General features: G+C 43.2%; 2 protein-coding genes across 6 annotated transcripts in view; both read left to right on the forward strand.

The window, feature by feature from the left end:
• Positions 1–20,044, forward strand: part of ATP2B4 (ATPase plasma membrane Ca2+ transporting 4) — a 286,539-nt gene that overhangs the window by 121,746 nt on the left and 144,749 nt on the right. The gene's annotated exons all lie outside the window — the stretch shown is intronic.
• LOC141073513 (uncharacterized) lies at positions 13,597–19,864 on the forward strand. Its single transcript, XM_073560765.1, has 2 exons — positions 13,597–16,358; positions 18,202–19,864. Exons 1-2 carry the CDS (start codon positions 15,891–15,893, stop codon positions 18,481–18,483), a joined length of 750 nt encoding a protein of 249 aa, XP_073416866.1. The 5' UTR covers positions 13,597–15,890; the 3' UTR covers positions 18,484–19,864.

Genomic DNA, 20,044 nt, shown 5'->3' on the forward strand with positions numbered 1-20,044 from the left:
GGTTAAGGGGGTAATGACATTGGCTTTAATTTTGGCATCTTCAGACGCCTCCCTGTTGGTATTGCATGAAGGCTACATACAGGTGCTTCTCACAAAATTGGAATATCATCAAAGAGTTAAGTTACACAGCATAAGATATAGCTTCCAAAAGGTTAAACATAAGATCAATTCTCCATAACTCTGAACTGTTTAAGTAAGAACTCACATATTCTCTTTAAATTCTGTTTCTTGAAATAAGATTATAAAAAAGTGTCTATGGTCACTATGTGGGAGAGTGTGCTTCTCAGGTAGGTGAAGTTGTCAGCTGTTTTCACTTTCACTGTAATGCATGGCTGCTGGTATGGTCTTCCTGGACCAGGTTGTTACAAAACTTCGGTCTTTTTGGTATTGATAGTGAGACCGAAGTTGTTGCAGGCTTGTCATAAATGGTCCATTAAACACTGCATCTGCTGCTCTGTGCTGGCATTGTGCAGTCATCAGCAGCCAAGTCATGGATCACAACCTCAAGCACCTTTTGTAACAGCCTTCAGGCGTCTGGGGTTGAATAGCTTGCAGTCCTATGCACCGGACATGGATTACGTCTTTGCAGTTACTAAAGGCATCTCTCAGCATGGCAGAAAATAGTATACTGAACAGGGTTGGGGAAAGTATACAGCCTTGTTTTACTCTGTTTATAGCTTGGAAGGTCTATGATTCGTCTCCATCATTCACGACCTTCACTATCGCACCATTATGGAGTTGCCGGACAATTATTATGAACTTGCTCGGGCAGCCAGACTTTGCCATGATTTTCCACAGGCTGCCTCTTCTGACTGTGTTGAAAGCCTTGATCAAGATGACAAAGGTTATGAAAAGGTCGCTATGTTGCTCCTTATGTATTTCCTGGAGTTGACGCTACGCAAAGACCATATCTGCTGCCACAGGTTCAGCATTGAAGCCGCATTGGCTTTCATGTAGTAGACCTTGCTTCCTATAACACAAGATTGAGCTTTAAGTGGAGGATAATAATAATGTTTGTAAAAAAAGGCAAAGATTGGGAAGTGCATCGGTAGCCACTGGGTCATTTTCTTGGTTACCGGGAATGGACAATCTTGTCGCTCTTTGGGGAAAAAAAAATCTTGTGATTGTTAATGATAAATATTTTTATAATTATATGATTCCTTGTGAGGTGAAGGATGTAAGCAAAAAAGACTGAGAAGAACACCAGTGAGTGATTAGGGTGTAATCTGCATAGGTTACTGTGAAAACTAGTGAGATCCAAGAAAGTAAAATATGAAGGGGTGCACGACCTGTAACCTAATGTACTGCAGATCCTAGACTCCATGGTTCTTCTGGATGCGTCATGCTAGTATTAGATTCCCGGCATAAAGCTGCTTTTCCTATTTACATCCTGGGCATTGCATAGACTTATCTGCAGAATATGACCTGCTACGTGCTGCCGTAAGGGAAGGGAGAGTCTGAGACTAATGATGGTAAGATGGGAGATGTCAGTTGTAGGTCAGCAGCTATGATTTTGCCTTTGGTTGTGGATATATGGATGAATATCTAAGTTTCTTGGTGTTGGCTGGCTGCACGCAGATGATGCTTAGCATTGCGAGGTGTTAGAAATCCCACTTACGTCAACAGTATAACAGTGTAAAAATACTGGAGCAAACACCTCTTCAGAGCAAATTTATTCCTAACTTCTATACTAGAAAAGCGCAGCAATTGCTTTGAAGCAGACTGCACTATGCCGCAAAATGGTGACTGTAAATAAACAATGCCAAAAAAGCAGCAGCAATCACGGTAATGATGTGCTCACACTTACAGCATTAATGAGATCTGCGTCATGAGCATTCAGGCATTGGATCGTGCGAGCCCAGGAGCAGTGTCCACACATTCAATGCCGCAAACTCTGCTTTATTGACAGGCAAACTCTGCAACTCTCTGTGCCACATTCAGTTCCGACTTTAGTATGTAGATGGTTGTGAGGGAGACAGGGCTTTATATCGTGCGATTGGCTCTCTTTAATATGATTGCAGGGGTGCCGATGGCTGCTACTGTACCCCAAGGCCAAGCAGTGGCCTCCAGGTCTGTCCGCTATGGTGCATTGCCATAAGCAGGATCAAAAGGGTTGTATGTCGTGAAACTGCCAGGACTAATACACAACAATATTCACATGTTGCAATGCATTAGACCATCAATCAAAATGTTATGTTCTCATAGTTGGATTAGGTGAAAGAGTAAAATAAGGTTCTGCAGCACAAGCTGGACACAAAGTTTTGGCCACTGAAATTACATATTTGCAAGTTTCACTCTGTAACGTCCAGGTCTGCTTATTTCTGGAAAATGTTTGTGGGGTAAAAATAGTCACTACATTCATAGATAAATTCCTAGCTGGGTGTAACTAAGTATTACAGGAGATTCTATGCTCCTAAAGTCATATAGCTCCTTCCCTTATGAGCTCTGCCATGTGTCCAAATATGCAATTTTTACTGCATGCTGCAATACTCCGTGTGGTGTCCGAAATTTGCGACAAATTATGGGATCCATTTAGAACTTCCTAAACTTCCAGGAGATGCACTACAGGATTCTTGGTGTAATAATAATATTAATCATTACCTCCAATTAGAAATGTAGTATAGTTTTTATGATTTGCTGTCTCTCTTTCCTCATGTGCAAGCAGTACCTTAGGGTATCGATGGTTACAACCACTGACAGCTAGTAGCTAGAGATCATAACCATGGTGATACCTATGGTCCTGCAATGTCTGTACATGAGGAAAGAGACACAGCGTATCAGAAAAACTATACTACATTTCTAATTGCAGGCATTTGCTATTATTATTACTACACCGATTACATATTGGGATAAGATCTTGGAGATGGGAATAGCCCTTTTTAAGCTATTTTTAGTGTTTCTTTTAAAAGATCACACCTCACCATTTCAGCAGTTTATATAGGGATGAGATCTGTGAAAGATAAATGCATTGGTACTTTTTTTTTATAACTGCTATATGTTATCTGAATCCAAAGAAATCCACAATTTGTACAAAACCTAACTGAGGCATTAAGTACTTTGTCATCCAAAGAGCTCTTAAAGAAAGTGCCTCCAAAGGTTATTGTCATCCTTAGCTGAATGTGTTTATGACCCTTGAGTCGATCACATATTTCCTTGCTTCTATGCACCATGGGGCCCTTCTAAGTATGAGGCTGTGTTCACATGTCGCGTTTTTTTCGCGTTTTTACCAAATATAACGCTTAAAAAACGCTTAAAAGAAGCTTCCCATTCATTTTACTGAATTCCGCACTTTCTGTGCATATTGATGCGTTTTTTTTCCGCAAAAAAACGCATCGCGATAACTCAGCATGCTCATTAATTTCGCGGAAAATTCCGCATTTCTATTTATTTTCTATGTGACTGGGACCGCTCCGGAAAAAAAACGCATTCAAAACACACGTTTTTTGCGCAAAAACCTTGCAGAAAACGCGCAGAAAAAAATGCGTGATTTCTGGGAAGGAGTCAGGTTTTCATGCAGAAATTTTCTGCATATGTGTGCACATAGCCTTATACTGCACGTGTGCCATCGAGCAGTAATAATCACCTGGACTCGACAAACTTACGGTACTTATTGCTCTTCTTCCGGGTGTACGTCGCAGTTGTGTGCACATGTGCAAACAATAGAGTGTTAAAGCCAGTGCATGATGATCACAGTGCTTTTTTGATGAAAAAATGCTAATGGTTCTATTGAGTTGTATGAGGAGACAACTTGCTTTCAAATGTACCAAGCCTTTAAAAGATGTAATGGCGCTCCTGCTGATGTCAGAAAGGTGCAGTGAGTTCATTGGCTATGAACTTGCAGGATCTGTCTGATGGCACCACGAACAGGAGAACTTTCTCACGCTCGCAGTGCTGTCAGACAGGGAGAAGGAGCTCACAGGGAGACACTGAGAACACGCTGCTCAGTGTCTCTGCTGGATGGCAGGCTGTATGGTCACATCATGCAGCCTACCATTTACAGTGTGGAAAAAAGTATTTAGTCAGCCATCAATTGTGCAAGTTCTCCCACTTAAAAAGATTAGAGAGGCCTGTAATTGACAGCATAGACCACAACTATGAGAGTCAAAATGTGAAAATAAATCCAGAAAGTCACCTTTTATGATTTGGCAAGATTTATTTTGCAGATTATGGTGGAAAATAAGTATTTGGTCACCTAAAAACATGGAAGATTTCTGGTTCTCACAGACCTGTAACTTCTTTAAGAGGCTCCTCTGTCCTCCACTCATTACTTGTAGTAATGGCACCTGTTGTGAACACTTTTGACCTGGCTTCTGAGTTTGGGCTCTCTCTGGTGGTTGCTGCTGGTAATGGAGCTGGTCTGGCTGACAGAAGTTAATCACCTGAGGAGGATGATTGGAGGTCAGGTGTTACAGACTGGAGAGATTTAAGTGAGTAACCTTCCCTCAGTGGTTGCCGGTGATTTGGTTTTCTTCCTGAGCATTTTGGAAGTCTGCTTGCCTCCTGCTTTGTCCTGCATCTTTCAGATAAGTCATTTGTCTGCTTAAATCTTTTTGCATTTGATCCATTTTTTGCTTTCCTCTGATTTCTGCTTTGCTGGTGTGAGTTCATCCTTGTTCCCTGCTGGGACCTGTGCTGGATTCTGTTCCATATGCCACAGCTCATGTCAGTCTTTTCAGTATTTCTAATCCACTGTTATATCATTATCTTTTGTTTTGCGTCCAGTTCACACCAGAGTTCTGATTTAGTGGGGGAGAGGTCGTGTGGCCTCAGTATTTTTGCATATCAGATGTGTCGGATTTTTTCTTAGGGTTTTTTGCATGATTGCAGACAGTATCTTTTCCTGTCCTGTTCTATCTAGACAGTTTAGGTGCCATCAATTGATTACTCTATTTTCTGCCTGTGTTTTGTGCCTCATCTTGTCTCACCGGTAATATATGTTCGGGGGCTATTTATTCCTTTAGGGTTCTACTACGGGGCAGTTTAGCTTTCCCTTTTCTCTCTTTAGGCTTAGGGTACCGTTACACTTAGCGTTTCACCAGCGATCCCGACCACGATATGACCCGGTCAGGATCGCTGGTGCATCGCTAAGTGGTCGCTAGTGAGCTGCCAAACAGGCAGATCTCACCAGCGACATAGCAGCGGTCAGGGGTCGCTACTTATCTGTCAGACGAGGCGATCCTGATGTCCTCCCGCCCGCGTCCACGCGTCGCTCGTCGACACAACAGGAAGCCCAGCAGGAAGTGGCCGACGAGAAATGGCCCAGGACGTTCTCGCGCGATCAGCGATAATCAGCGGGGGAGCCAGTCGGAGGTAAGTATCACACATAGCGATATCGCTAGCAATATCGCTGCAGCGTCACAAAACTAGTGACGTTATAGCGATATTGCTAGCGATATCGCTTAGTGTAACGGGCCCTTTAGTTAATGCTTTGGCTGTGCCGAGGCATCTAAGGCAACGTAGGTATGTCCCACGGCTAATTCTAGTTGCGTTGTCAGTTTAGGGGTCTGCAATCCGCTAAGTTACCAACCTCTCTGGTTATCTGGTTGCCTATTCTATTCCCCTGCTATCCTCCTCGGTTACCTAATCATAACAGGCACCTGTATAAACTTGTTAGTATAAAGGACATCTGTCCACAACCTCAAACAGTCACACTCCAAACTCCACTATGGTGAAGACCAACAAGCTGTCGAAGGACATCAGAAACAAAATTGTAGACCTGCAACAGGGTGGGAAGATTGAATCTGCAATAGGCAAGCAGCTTGGTGTGACAAAATCAACTGTGGGAGCTGTAATAAGAAAATAGAACACATACAAGACCACTGATAATCTCCCTCAATCTGGTGCTCCACGCAAGATCTTACCCCGTGGGGGTCAAATGACCACAAGAACGGTGGGACCTAGTGAATGACCTGCATAGAGCTGGGACCACTGTAACAAAGGCTACCATCAGTAACAAACTACGCTGCCAGCGACTCGGATCCTGCAGTGCCAGACATGTCCCCCTGCTCAAGCCAGTACATGTCCGGGCCCGTCAGAAGTTTGCTAGAGAGCATTTCGATTATCCAGAAGAGTATTGGGAGAATGTCATATGGTCTGATGAAACCAAAGTAGAGCTGTTTGGTAGAAACAAAACTCGTCATATTTAGAGGACAGAATTCTGAGTTGCATCCAAAGAACATCATACCTACTATGAAGCATGGGGGTGGTAACATCATGCTTTGGGGCTATTTCTCTGCAAAGGGACAAGGATGACTGATCCATGTACATGAAAGAATGAATGGGGCCATGTGTCGTGAGATTGAGTGCAGACCTCCTTCAATTAGCAAGGGCATTGAAGATGAAATGTGCATGACTTTTTCAGCATGATACTAATCCCAAGCACACCGTCAGGGCAATGAAGGAGTGGCTTCATAAGAAGCATATGAAGGTTCTGGAGTGACCTAGCCAGTCTCCAGATCTCAACCACATAGAAAACCTTTGGAGGGATTTGAAAGTCCGTGTTGCCCAGCGACAGGCTCAAAACATCACTGCTCTAGAGGAGATCTGCATGGAGGAATGGTCAACATACCACCAACAGTGTGTGCAAACCTTGTGAAGACTTACAGAACACGTTTGACGTCTGTCATTGCTAACAAAGGATATATAACAAAATATTGAGATGTACGTTTGTTAATGACCAAATACTTATTTTACACTATAGTTTGCAAAATAAATATTGCCAAATCAGACAAGGTGATTTTCTGGATTTGTTTTCTCATTTTGACTCTCATAGTTGTGGTCTACCTATGATATCAATTACAGGCCTCTCTAATCTTTTTAAGTGGGAGAACTTGCACAACTGGTGGATGACTAAAAACTTTTTTCCCTACTGTAGATGTAGTAGAGCTAGACCCATCGTGGAACAAATGGATTATCATAATCTCTGCGGAAAGGTGAGGAATATTTTGTTTTGATTTTTTAACTCTTTTGCAGACAACAATGTCGTTGGTAGAATTGATGAGGTCATAAGTATGGTTTAATGAAGATTTAATTAAGGAGTCTGCTTCATTCTTTCAATTAAAGACTTTTTTCAGTGTTTGTGTGTTTTTATACAATATGACTATGGAATAACTAATGGAGGAGACTTATTGATTACTCCATATCTCCCAACTTTTGAAGAAGGGAAAGAGGGACAAAAGCTGTGGTGCGCCGTGGCAAATTTTAAATTTTAGGCCATGCCCCAGACCACATCCTTTTTACAACTAGTCACACCCATGTCCACAGCCCAACCGCACCCATTCAGCACTGCTGATCACACTGACTGGTACTGAGGGCACAGTAGCTGGCATTATGGGCACAGTGGATTTTACTGTGGGCACTCTGACTGGTACTGAGGAAAAGAAAGAAAAGAGAGAACAAAGAACAGAGAGAAAACGAACAGAGAAAGAACAGAGGGAGAGAAAAGAAGAACGGAGAGAAAGAAAGAGGGGAAAGAAAGAACAGAGAGCGAAAGAGAACAGAGAAAAGAAAAAAACAAAAAAAGAAATAACAGAAAAAGAAAGGGGAGAAAGAACAGGGAGAGAGAAAGAACAGAGAGCAAAAGAAATAACAGAGAAAAAGAAATAACAGAGAAAGAAAGAAGGGAAACAAAGAAAGAACAGAGAGAAAAAAAGAAAGAAGGGAAAGAAAAAACAGAAAGAATGAACAAAGAGAGAGAGAAAGAGGGGAAAGAAAAAAAGAACAAAGAAAGAAAGAGGAGAAAGAAAGAATAGAGAGGGAAAGAAAGATGGGACAGAAAAAAAGAGCAAAGAAAGAAATAGGGGAAAGAAAATACAGAAAAAAAGAAAGAATAGAGAGAGGCTCGGCTCTGTACGCTTCGTACACACAGGGATTCCTTTGGTACGCTCCGTACACCTCGTACACACACACAGCTCCGTACACTTCATACACACAGGGCTCCGTTCCTTACACCTCGTGCACACATGGCTCCTCTCCGTACATCTTGTACACATACGTCTCCATTCCGCACACCCCATACACACGCTGCTCCGCACACCTCGTGCACACACGGCTCAGCTCCATACGCTTCGTACACACAGGGCTCCATTCCGTACACCTTGTACACACACTGCTCCGCTCCGTACACCAAGTTCACACACAGCTCTGCTACATCCACCCTGTAAACCCATCCTGACACCACACATAAGCTTCCCCTCATCCAGTACCATGACAACCAGCACAGCAGAGTCTTGCATACACTGAGGCCCATGATCATGTGACCCCTGACTCCCCTCCTGTGACCTCATCACTAGTCCTGTGCGCACAGAGCATCCCATCAACATTCCTGGGATTTATCAGTGAGGGGCTGCGGTGGGTCTCTGGGAGGGCGAGGAATGGATGGGGTCGGTTCATGGGGGGACATGGCGGTGCAGTGCGGGAAAGTAAAATCCCGGTCGGGACAGCGGGGCCGGCTGTGAAAATCAGGACTGTCCCGCTGGATCCGGGACGGTTGGAAGGCTTGAAAACTCCATTACTAACCTCGGGGCTTCATGTCACCTTTGTGTTGTCAGGTGAACCCCCAACCATCACACCACTTGCTACAGGGCAAGTGGGAAGAGCGAGGCTAAGTGCCAGAATTGGCACATCTTAGAGATGCACCTTTTCTGGGGTGGCTGAAAGCTGACGTTTTTAGCCTGAGGGGGCCAGTATCCATGACTGTTTTTTTTTAGGGGTCCCCCATTTTAATAGCCAGTAAAGGCTAAGTATACAATTGTGGGCTGATATTAATAGCCTGGGAAACTCCATGGGTATTACCCTCATTTCCGGACTATACACATCGGCCCCCAGCCTTCAGCTTTCCCTCTGCTGGTTACAAAAATTACGTGCGAGTCCAGTTTTTTTCAGAAATTATCATTTATTAAATACCGTATATACTCGTGTATAAGCCGACCTGTGTATTATAAGCCGACCCCCATAATTTTGCCACAAAAAACTGGGAAAACTTATTGACTTGTGTATAAGCCGAGGGTAGAATCCATAGACTATGCCCCCATATGCTGCTCCATAGTTTATGCCTCCATATGCTGCTCCAAAGAATATGCCCCCATATGCTGCTCCATAGATTATGCCCCCATATGCTTTGCCATAGTTTATGCCCCCATATGCTGCTCCATAGATTATGCCCCCATATGCTGCTCCATAGATTATGCCTCCATATGCTGCTCCAAAGAATATGCCCCCATATGCTGCTCCATAGATTATGCCCCATATGCTTTGCCATAGTTTATGCCCCCATATGCTGCTCCATAGATTATGCCCCCATATGCTTCTCCATAGTTTATGCCCCCATATGTTTCTCCATAGTTTATGCCCCCCATATGCTGCCCCATAGACTATGCCCCCATATGCTGCTCCATAGACTATGCCCCCATATGCTGTCCCATAGAATATGCCCCATATGCTTCTCCATAGACTATGCCCCCATATGCTGCTCCATAGATTATGCCCCCATATGCTTTTCCATAGTTTATGCCCACCATATGCTGCTCCATAGACTATGCCCCCATATGCTGCTCCATAGACTATGCTCCCATATGCTGCTCCATAGACTATGCCCCCATATGCTGCTCCATAGACTATGCCCCCATATGCTGCTCCATAGACTATGCCCCCATATGCTGTCCCATAGAATATGCCCCATATGCTTCTCCATAGACTATGCCCCCATATGCTGCTCCATAGATTATGCCCCCATATGCTTTTCCATAGTTTATGCCCACCATATGCTGCTCCATAGACTATGCCCCCATATGCTGCTCCATAGACTATGCTCCCATATGCTGCTCCATAGACTATGCCCCCATATGCTGCTCCATAGACTATGCCCCCATATGCTGCTCCATAGACTATGCCCCCATATGCTGCTCCATAGAATATGCCCCCATATGCTGCTCCATAGACTATGCCCCCATATGCTGCTCCATAGTTTATGCCCACCATATGCTGCTCCATAGACTATGCCCCCATATGTTGCCCCATAGACTATGCCCCCATATGCTGCCCCATAGAATATGCCCCCATATGCTGCTCCATAGATTATGCCCCCATATGCTTCTCCATAGTTTATGCCCCCATATGTTTCTCCATAGTTTATGCCCCCCATATGCTGCCCCATAGACTATGCCCCCATATGCTGCTCCATAGACTATGCCCCCATATGCTGTCCCATAGAATATGCCCCATATGCTTCTCCATAGACTATGCCCCCATATGCTGCTCCATAGATTATGCCCCCATATGCTTTTCCATAGTTTATGCCCACCATATGCTGCTCCATAGACTATGCCCCCATATGCTGCTCCATAGACTATGCTCCCATATGCTGCTCCATAGACTATGCCCCCATATGCTGCTCCATAGACTATGCCCCCATATGCTGCTCCATAGACTATGCCCCCATATGCTGCTCCATAGAATATGCCCCCATATGCTGCTCCATAGACTATGCCCCCATATGCTGCTCCATAGACTATGCCCCCATATGCTGCTCCATAGTTTATGCCCCTCATATGCTGCTCCATAGTTTATGCCCCCCATATGCTGCCCCATAGAATATGCCCCCATATGCTGCTCCATAGATTATGCCCCCATATGCTGCCCCATAGAATATGGCCCCATAGAATATGCCCCCATATGCTGCCCCATAGAATATGCCCCATATGCTGCTCCATAGACTATGCCCCCATATGCTGCTCCATAGAATATGCCCCCCCAAAAAAGCCATACTCACCTCTCCTGGGTCCATCGCCGCTGTCTGCCGCTTCTTGTGTCAGTGACTGTTCAGCCAGCAGAGGGGTGGCGCGCACTAACCACGTCACCACGCCCCCTGCTGCCTAAACGTCACTGAAACAGGATGCAGCAGAGACAGCGGTGAACAACGACGGACCGGGGGACAGGTGAATATCGCTGTACTCACCCATCCTGCCGCGGTCTCTGCAGCCTCGCTTCTCCACTGTCTCCCTTCCTGTCTTCAGCGGTCACGTGGTACCGCTCATTACACTCATGAATATGCGCATATTCATGTGTGTAATTAGCGGTATCACGTGACCGCTGAAGACAGGAAGGGAGACAGTGGAGAAGCGAGGCGGCAGGACAGGTAAGTATGATCTCTGACACCCCCGCTCCCCCTCACCCGCCGACCCCCAGGTATATGACCCGTGTATAAGCCGAGGGTGGGGGGGACTTTCAGCCTAAAAAAATGGGCTGAAAATCTCGGCTTATACACGAGTATATACGGTACATGTACAATAAGCTGCACATACACTGTTCTAATTGTGTTTGTCACTGACATCTGTATATCTACCTATTCCTTGTGTATTTACTGTATGTAATCCATCTATTCTATCCTGTCGGCTCCTGCTGTGTTTGTGTGTGTCACTGACATCTATACATCTATCTATTCTATGTGTATATATCTGTGCTATTCTAAACTGTCAGTGTGATATATCTAAACTGTCAGATATGAATTACCGGCTTTTCAAAGGACACCAGTGCGTAAAAATCGGACAGCACTTGCATGCTCCCAAGTGCTGTGCAATTTTTTTTCGCACCCATAGGCTTGCATTGGCGAGTCTCGGTGACAATCGCAACATTCTGTGGTTTTACACGCATGCCGAATACGGCTGAGAAAACAAATGCTGATGTGATCTGTCCCATAGAATAACACTGGGCTGAGTGCTATGTAATGTTTTCTCCCATAGCACTCACCCGTATTCTACGGTAGTATGACTCCAGTCTTAGTTTCTAGCTAGCTGTCAGCTGAGTGCTCTGTGGTGCATAGCAGGTCCCTACTCCAACGACCTAATAAACAATGAGAGAGGGGTAGTAAGCAGCTGCCAGACACCTCTAATAGATCATTTCTTGTGAACAAAATGATTGGGCACCTGCCACACCTTCATACATGTTTGTAATTGTTCACATCTCGTTTAAATTGGAGGTACCGTATATACTCGCGTATAATCTGATATTTTTAGCCCATTTTTTTGGGCTGAAAGTCCCCCTCTCGGCTTATACGCGAGTCATATACCGGGGGTGGGCAGGGGAGGGGGATCGAGGGTGTCAGAGACCATACTCACCCCCTCCTGGCACGTCTCTGCAGCCCCTGCTTCTCCCTCGGTCATCTTCTTCCTGCGTTCAGCGGTCACGTGGTACCGCTCATTAAACTTATGAATATGCGCATATTCGTGAGTTTATTCGTGAGTTTATGTGTATGGCCATGTTTGTGTCACAGTGCCTTGCAATGCTGAGATCTGGGGTTCAAATGCCACCACTGACAATATCTGAAAAGACTTTAGTATATTACTTCCTGTGTTTGTCTGGGTGTCCTCAGAGTGCTCTTGTTTCTTCCTACACAAAAAGACATACTGATTGGGAATTCCCCATAAGTGATCATGTTTCTTGGTGCTTTATAGGCTATCATTATAAGTCTTAACTATTGTAGATCCTGATCAGTAGGGGAAAAGTACCATACATATCAGCTGGATACTATTTCCTGTTTTACACTGTATGTTATCTTTAGGCTGGAGTCACACACAACGAATAAAAAATCGGTCCCATTTTAACGGTACGAAATCGCACAAAGAATTCTTGGCCAGGGATCCGTCTGTCATCCCATTTTCCGGCGAGGAACCGATTTTATTCGCATCTAAGCATCAAATTGACATCCAATGCCAATGCCTGATGCTCTTTCCTGTTGACCAGGAGAAGTCTTGCGATTTAATCGCAAGTCACACGTGTGGTGCGTTTTCCATGCGTTTTTTTATCGCATCCATAGACTTGCATTGTCGAATCCGATCCGAAAATCGGTGACAATCGCAGCATGCTGCGATTCTCGGTCCGACGATCGGATGTGATAAAAAAAACGCATGATGGGAGCAGCAACATAGAATAACATGGGTTCGAATGCAATGCGATTTTTTTATCGCATTGCATTCGTCCGTTTTAATCGCCAGTGTGACTCCGGCCTTAGGCTGATCTGTAAGTGCACCTGCATGATTAGCTTTAGCCCTGTCCCTGCCTCAACTACTGGGTTCTGTACTAGTGGCGATCCTGACATCTTGATGACTAGACAGAGGGAGGCATCTCCGTCTATCATCCTTCTCCACCCCACTCCCCCACCCGCAGTGCAGTCACCGGTTGCTGTGGTAGCGGCGGGGTCTATCAATGGCACCCATGTCTCCTATTTTACTACTTCTATTTGGCTCTGCCTAAAGCTTTGTCTTATAGAATGCCTGTCAGGTTATTGCAGCCAATTACTGCAATGTATTTTATGATCAATCAAGCACAATGAATTTCACATTTGTTAGTGGGACTACACTATAGAATCATAGAATCATAGAATCGTAGAGTTGGAAGGGACCTCCTGGGCCATCTGGTCCAACCCCCTGCTCAAAGCAGGATTCGCTAAATCATCCCAGTCAGATGTCTGTCCAGCCTCTGTTTGAAGACTTCCATTGAAGGAGAACTCACAACTTCTCGTGGCAGCCTGTTCCACTCATTGATCACTCTAACTGTCAAAAAGTTTTTTCTAATATCTAATCTGTGTCTCCTCCCATTCAGTTTCATCCCATTGCTTCTAGTCTTTCCTTGTGCAAATGAGAATAAAGTTGATCCTTCTACAATGTGACAGCCCTTTAGATATTTGTAGACAGCTATTAAGTCTCCTCTCAGTCTTCTCTTTTGCAAACTATGATTAAAGCGGCACGACCATTGAAACGTGTATGATTTTAAATGCACTTTAACCCCTTATCTACATTGGACGTACTATTCCATACATGTGACCTTGGACCTAAGTCCCAAGGACAGAATAGTACGTCCAGCACGGTCAGCGGCGCTCTCTGGGGGAGCACCGCTTATCGCGGCCGGGTGTCAGCTGATTATCACAGCTGACGCCCGGCACTGTGTGTCAGGGGCGGTCACAGACCGCCCCCGGCACATTAACCCCTGGCACACTGCGATCAAACATGATCGCAGTGTACCGGGGGCATAGGAGAGAAGCGCGCAGGGAGGGGGCTCCCTCCGTGCTTCCCTGCAACCCCCGAAGCAGCGTGATGTGCTGCATCGCTCCGAGGGTCCTCCTCCCTGCAGGCCCCCGGATCCAATATGGCTGCGGGGGCCTTCGGGTGCCTGCAGAGAGGCGGCTTCCACAGTGCCTGCTGAGAGCAGGCACGGAGGAAGCTTGGCAAGCGCCTGTCAGATCGCTGATCTGACACAGCACTGTGTGAAGTGTCAGATCATCGATCTGACACTAGATGGAGATGTCCCCCCGGGACAATGTAATAAAGTAAAAAAAAAAAAAAACACTTGTAAAAATAATTTATAAAAAATCCCCAAATAAAAAAAAAAAATTCCCCAATAAATTCTTTTTTTTGGTAAATAAAACAATAAAAATGGACATATTCAGTATCGCCGCGACCGTAGCGACCCGGCCTATAAAACTGTCACACTAGTTAACCCCTTCAAAAAAAAAAAAAAAAGCGAAGCAAAAAACAATGCTTTATCATCATACCGCGCGATCAAAAAGACGAATATAAATAACCATGGTACCACTGAAAATGTCATCTTGTCCCATAAAAAACGAGCCGCCATTTAGCGTCATCACTAAAAAGTAGAAAAGTTATAGCTCGCAGAATAAAGCAATGCAAAAATAATTATTTTTTATATAAAATTGTTTTCATTGCATAAAAGCGCCAAAACACAAAAAAAATGACATAAATGAGGTATCACTGTAATCGTACTGTCCCGAAGAATAAAACCGCTTTATCAATTTTGCCACTCGCGGAACGGTGTAAACGCACCCCCCAAAAGAAATTCATGAAATGCTGGTTTTTGTTCATTCTGCGTCCCAAAAATCAGAATATAAAGCGATCAAAAATTGTCATGTGCCTGAAAATGGTACCAATAAAAACGTAAACTCGTCCCGCAAAAAATAAGACCTCACATGACTCAGTGGGTCAAAATATGGAAAAATTATAGCTCTCAAAATGTGGTGATGCAAAAACTATTTTTTACAATAAAAAGCGTCTTTTAGCGTGCGACAGCTGCCAAATATAAATACGCCATAAATAGTAAATCAAACCCCCTGTTATCACCCCCTTAGTTAGGGAAAAATAATAAAATAAAAAAAAATGTATTTCCATTTTCCCATTAGACTTAGGGCTAGGGGTTCGGGCTAGGGTAAGGCTGTATGCACATGATGCGGATTCTGCTGCGGATTTGGCTAAATGCGCAGTTTTTCCTTCGGATTTAGTGCGGATTAGCCTACGGTTTTCCCCTGCGTTTTGACACCTGGTAATGGAGCAGGTGTCAAACCGCTGCGGATTCTGCACAAAGAAGTGACATGCTGTGGATTTAAAACCGCAAATATACTTGAAATTAGTCCAAATACCACATATATTCTGGCACTTCAAAATATCAGAAACAAACATTTTCGGGCCAATGTACCATGACGGTACCAAAAATCATGAAGAGATCCAGTATGAGAATAAAATATCACATTTTATTGAGAAAACATTAAAAATATTATAAAATTACAAAAATGCCCAGCAGGAGGCGCTCAAAACATTCATGCCATTGGTTATTATAGTCACACAGACAAATGTGAATCCTTGCACATAAGTAATTATAAATAATTTCCAACAAAAGTATAATATCTCTATAAATGTAGAGAATATTCACACTACAGTATTAAAAAATATATTGAATATAAATCAGGCCCGATATATGTAACTTAATTAAATAACTTCAGTGTCAAAATAACTGAATATATTGTGACCAACCTTTTTCTAGGGGCATGGGAGCGTAGTATTTTCCAGGATGACCTCATCCAGGGTGTGTACAAGGTCCATAACTGGATGAGGTATATTGATGATATACTCTTTATCTGGGAGGGTTCCTCTGATGAATTATGTGCTCTTATTGACAGGCTCAATCAAAATGAGATCAATGTGAAACTTACATTTAAATATGGAAGAAGTCTGGAATTTCTAGATATTTTTATTTCTGCCTCTCCTGACGGTCATCTGAATACCGATATTTTTCGTAAGCAAACAGCAACTAATTCCTTTTTGCTGGCACAATCTTCACATCCAAGATCTATGATAAATGGAATACCGATTGGTCAATTCCTTCGGGCAAAAAGAATTTGCTTAGATGATCAAGCATTTGAAAAACAGTCTGAAGATCTTGTCAGAAGATTTATAGAAAGAGGCTACAGCAAGAGATCAATTAAGCGGGGATATTCGAGAGCTTCAAAAATTAACAGGGACCAACTTCTCTATGGGCAATCCAAAAATAAGAAGGAATCATCAAATATGGATACGGTATGTTTTATTTCTACTTTTAATGGCCAATAGAAAGGTCTCACGGAGATAGTCCATAAACATTGGCACACTTTACTAATAGATCCAATTCTGAAGCAATTACCGTATATACTCGAATATAAGTCGAGATTTTCAGCCCAAAAAATTGGTCTGAAAGTCCACCTCTCGTCTTATATTCGAGTCATATACAAAGGGGGTCGGAGGGGGCGGAGGTGTCAGGTCATACTTACCCGTCCTGACGCTGTGTCTTGAGCCCCCAGCTTCTCCCCGTGCTCTCTCTTCCTGCCTTCAGCGGTCACGTGGTGCCGCTCATTAAAACTCATGAATATGCGCATATTCATGAGTTTTAATGAGCGGTACCACATGACCGCTGAAGGCAGGAAGAGAGAGCGTGGAGAAGCTGGGGGCTCAAGAGACAGCGTCAGGACGGGTAAGTATAGCGATACTCACCTGTCCTGCGTCCATGGCTGCTTGCTGCTGTCTGTCATCGGTCAGTGACTTCAGAAAGCAGAGGGCGCGGTGACGTGATTAGTGCGCGCCGCGCCCCCTGCAGTCTAGACGTCAGACTGATGACGTGGCAGATAGCGGTGAGCAGCCATGGACGCAGGACAGGTGAGTACCTGACACCCAGCGATGGAGAGGTGAGTATGTCATTTTTTTTATTTTTACATGCAGCAGCAGCATGGGGGCAGCATATGGGAGAACAATGTATGGAGCTTCTTCTGGGGTCAGCATATGGGGGAACAATCTATGGAGCTTCTTATGGGGGCAGCATATGGGGGAACAATCTATGGAGCTTCTTCTGGGGTCAGCATATGGGGGAACAATCTATGGAGCTTCTTATGGGGGCAGCATATGAGGGAACAATCTATGGAGCTTCTTATGGGGCAGCATATGGGGGAACAATCTATGGAGCATCTTATGGGGGCAGCATATGGGGGAACAATCTATGGAGCTTCTTATGGGGGCAGCATATGGGGGAACAATCTATGGAGCTTCTTATGGGGGGCAGCATATGGGGGAATAATCTATGGAGCTTCTTCTGGGGACACCATATGGGGGAATAATCTATGGAGCATTTCCCACCCTAGGCTTATACTCGAGTCAATAAGTTCTCCCAGTTTTTTGTGGCAAAATTAGGGGGGTCGGCTTATACTCGGGTCGACTTATACTCTAGTATATACGGTACTTCCATCTACCCCGAATTTTGTGGCCAGAAGATCTAAAAATTTGAATGACATCTTGGTGCATAGCCACTACGTTTCAGAAACTAATAAAAAAAAAAGAGCAAAGAAAAATTACAGGTAAACCTGTTTTTTTCCCATGTGGCATTTGCAAGGGATGTCTTAATTTGGTAAAAACAAGCACTTTTCAGAATCAGGATGGGTCCAAAACTTTTGAAATAAGAAGGCATATCAATTGTTCCTCACAGGGTGTTATTTATCATGCCCAGTGTCCGTGTGGTAAGATCTATGTGGGTCTTACCACACGTGAACTTAAGATCAGAACCCGTGAGCATGTGAGGGACATTGAAAAAGCCAAGAACATTACAGACGATTCCCTTTTGAAAACCTTGCCTAGGCATTTTAAACGTTACCATCAATGTAATGCAAGTGGCTTGATGATTAAGGGAATAGATCAAGTTGTTTTGGATATCAGAGGGGGAGATCTATCTAAGATCCTTGCCCAAAAAGAAAGCCAATGGATACATTGGCTGGGCATGATGAGTCCGTTGGGCCTTAACGAAAATTTAGGTTTTGCCTCTTTTTTGTAGAGATCTATTGTTTGTGGCATCTTTTTATTTTATTTGGTTTTAATTATGCCTGTATTTGTTCCTATCTAGATTGAGCATCTGTTCCCTTTCTTCCACATGATCTTTTCCATTTGGATATTCCACACTTTAGAGGAGACCTTTCCTGTTATAAGAAGAATCTTTGAGGGAAGAAGAATAATTATACTATGTGGACTAATAATTACTATGTGTATTTTGCATGGTCATTCCAATGTACATGATGATATCTTGGCTATATTTGATATCCTTTTGGCCTGTTTTTCAGGGATTCCAGCTGTTTTGTATTATTACTCCTATTCTGCATTTGATGGGAATAGGGAATTATTAGTCTAATTTTTACATCCTTTCATCAGGGTTTTGGTAGATTCTGTGAGAGCATGCTTAGATAAGTGTGAATTCTATTACTAGGTTTTTCCAGTCTACCCAATTTTTTCAATTTTTTTCCTTCATTTTTTTCTTTTCCTTTCTTTTTTTGCTACGTGGAATATTTGTATTGGAATTTCCCTGTGGTTATTCTAATTATTGATATAGGGTATTAGTTTTTTTTTTTTTTTTTTGTGACTATTCCACTCCTTCTTGTGACTATCTTTGCACCATAAACACTATTGAATATATAACATTATATAATTATCACATACATGGTAAAGGAATAAAAATTAATTCTGAGTCGATTATACTGCGGTTCTAGTTAATTTTATTATAATTGCACTATAGGCAATTTTGCACTTTAATAATTATAATGATTCCTTTAATAAAATCATTATATATGAAATTTATAAACCCCTCTTTTTAGTAATTTTATTATACACAATTTTTTTTGTGATTACTGTATCTCGAACACTAGGTGTGCCTGCACAGTTTAGGCATTGGTGTTCACTTTCATGAATGCTCCATATTTAGACCTCTTGCATGTCAGCTTGGAGTCTAAGGGAGCGCATCATTGGGAAGTGTTTCATACATCAGTGCAGATCTAGGCATGCACCATAAGAGGTGTTTCGTGGTGTCACAGTTCACGCCTTATGATGCGCTCTGATTGGTTCCTGGGTATATTTAAACACACAAGGCCCACCACATAGACACGCCCCCGGAAGAAGCTAGTGTGAAACACGTGTTGGGGTGAAGGAGGTCGCGTCATTCACATTCACCAGAGACCTGGCTGGCATCAGCGTTTTCATAGGTATTACCCTTCTTTACCTTTATTTTGAACCTTTGTGGATTTATGCAGCAATCCTCTAGTACGTTCTCAGCTGTGATATTATTTAATTGTGCTGACATTGAGGTAATTTACTTTTACCTGCAGCATATATCAGACTGGGTTACCTTCATTCAGGTGCAATTTAATGTGGGTCTCTATTACATTCAGAGTGAGTTGCCTGTAGTGTTGTCACAGATTATTTCCACACAGTATTTTTTTTTCAGTCACGATATATTCAGTTATTTTGACACTGAGGTTATTTAATTAAGTTACATATATCGGGCCTGATATATATTCAGTATATTTTTTAATTCTGTGGTGTGAATATTCTCTACATATATAGAGATATTATACTCTTGTTGGAAATTATTTATGATTACTTATGTGCAAGGATTCACATTTGTCTGTGTGACTATAATAACTAATGGCATAAATGTTTTGAGTGCCTCCTGCTGGGCATTTTTGTAATGTTATAATATTTTTAATGTTTTTTCAATAAAATTTGAAATTTTATTCTCATACTGGATCTCTTCATGATTTTTGGTGCCGTCATGGTACATTGGCCTGAAAATGTTTGTTTCGGATTTAAAACCGCAGCAAATCCGTGCGGAAAAATCCGCAGCATGTGCACTGCGTTTTTCATTTGCCATTGAATATAAAAATACTATAAAACGCAGCAGAAACTGCTGCGGATCCGCA

The sequence above is a fragment of the Dendrobates tinctorius genome, unplaced genomic scaffold (assembly GCF_039654945.1).
Source record: "Dendrobates tinctorius isolate UK_male_01 unplaced genomic scaffold, ASM3965494v1 ptg000304l, whole genome shotgun sequence".
NCBI lineage: Eukaryota > Metazoa > Chordata > Amphibia > Anura > Dendrobatidae > Dendrobates > Dendrobates tinctorius.

Excerpts from the sequence above, each read along its gene's own strand:
- LOC141073513 (XM_073560765.1), top strand. The coding sequence starts at position 15,891 with ATGAGGTATATTGATGATATACTCTTTATCTGGGAGGGTTCCTCTGAT. Across the intron at positions 16,359-18,201 it reads AATCATCAAATATGGATACG|ATTGAGCATCTGTTCCCTTT; the intron begins GTATGTTTTATT and ends GTTCCTATCTAG.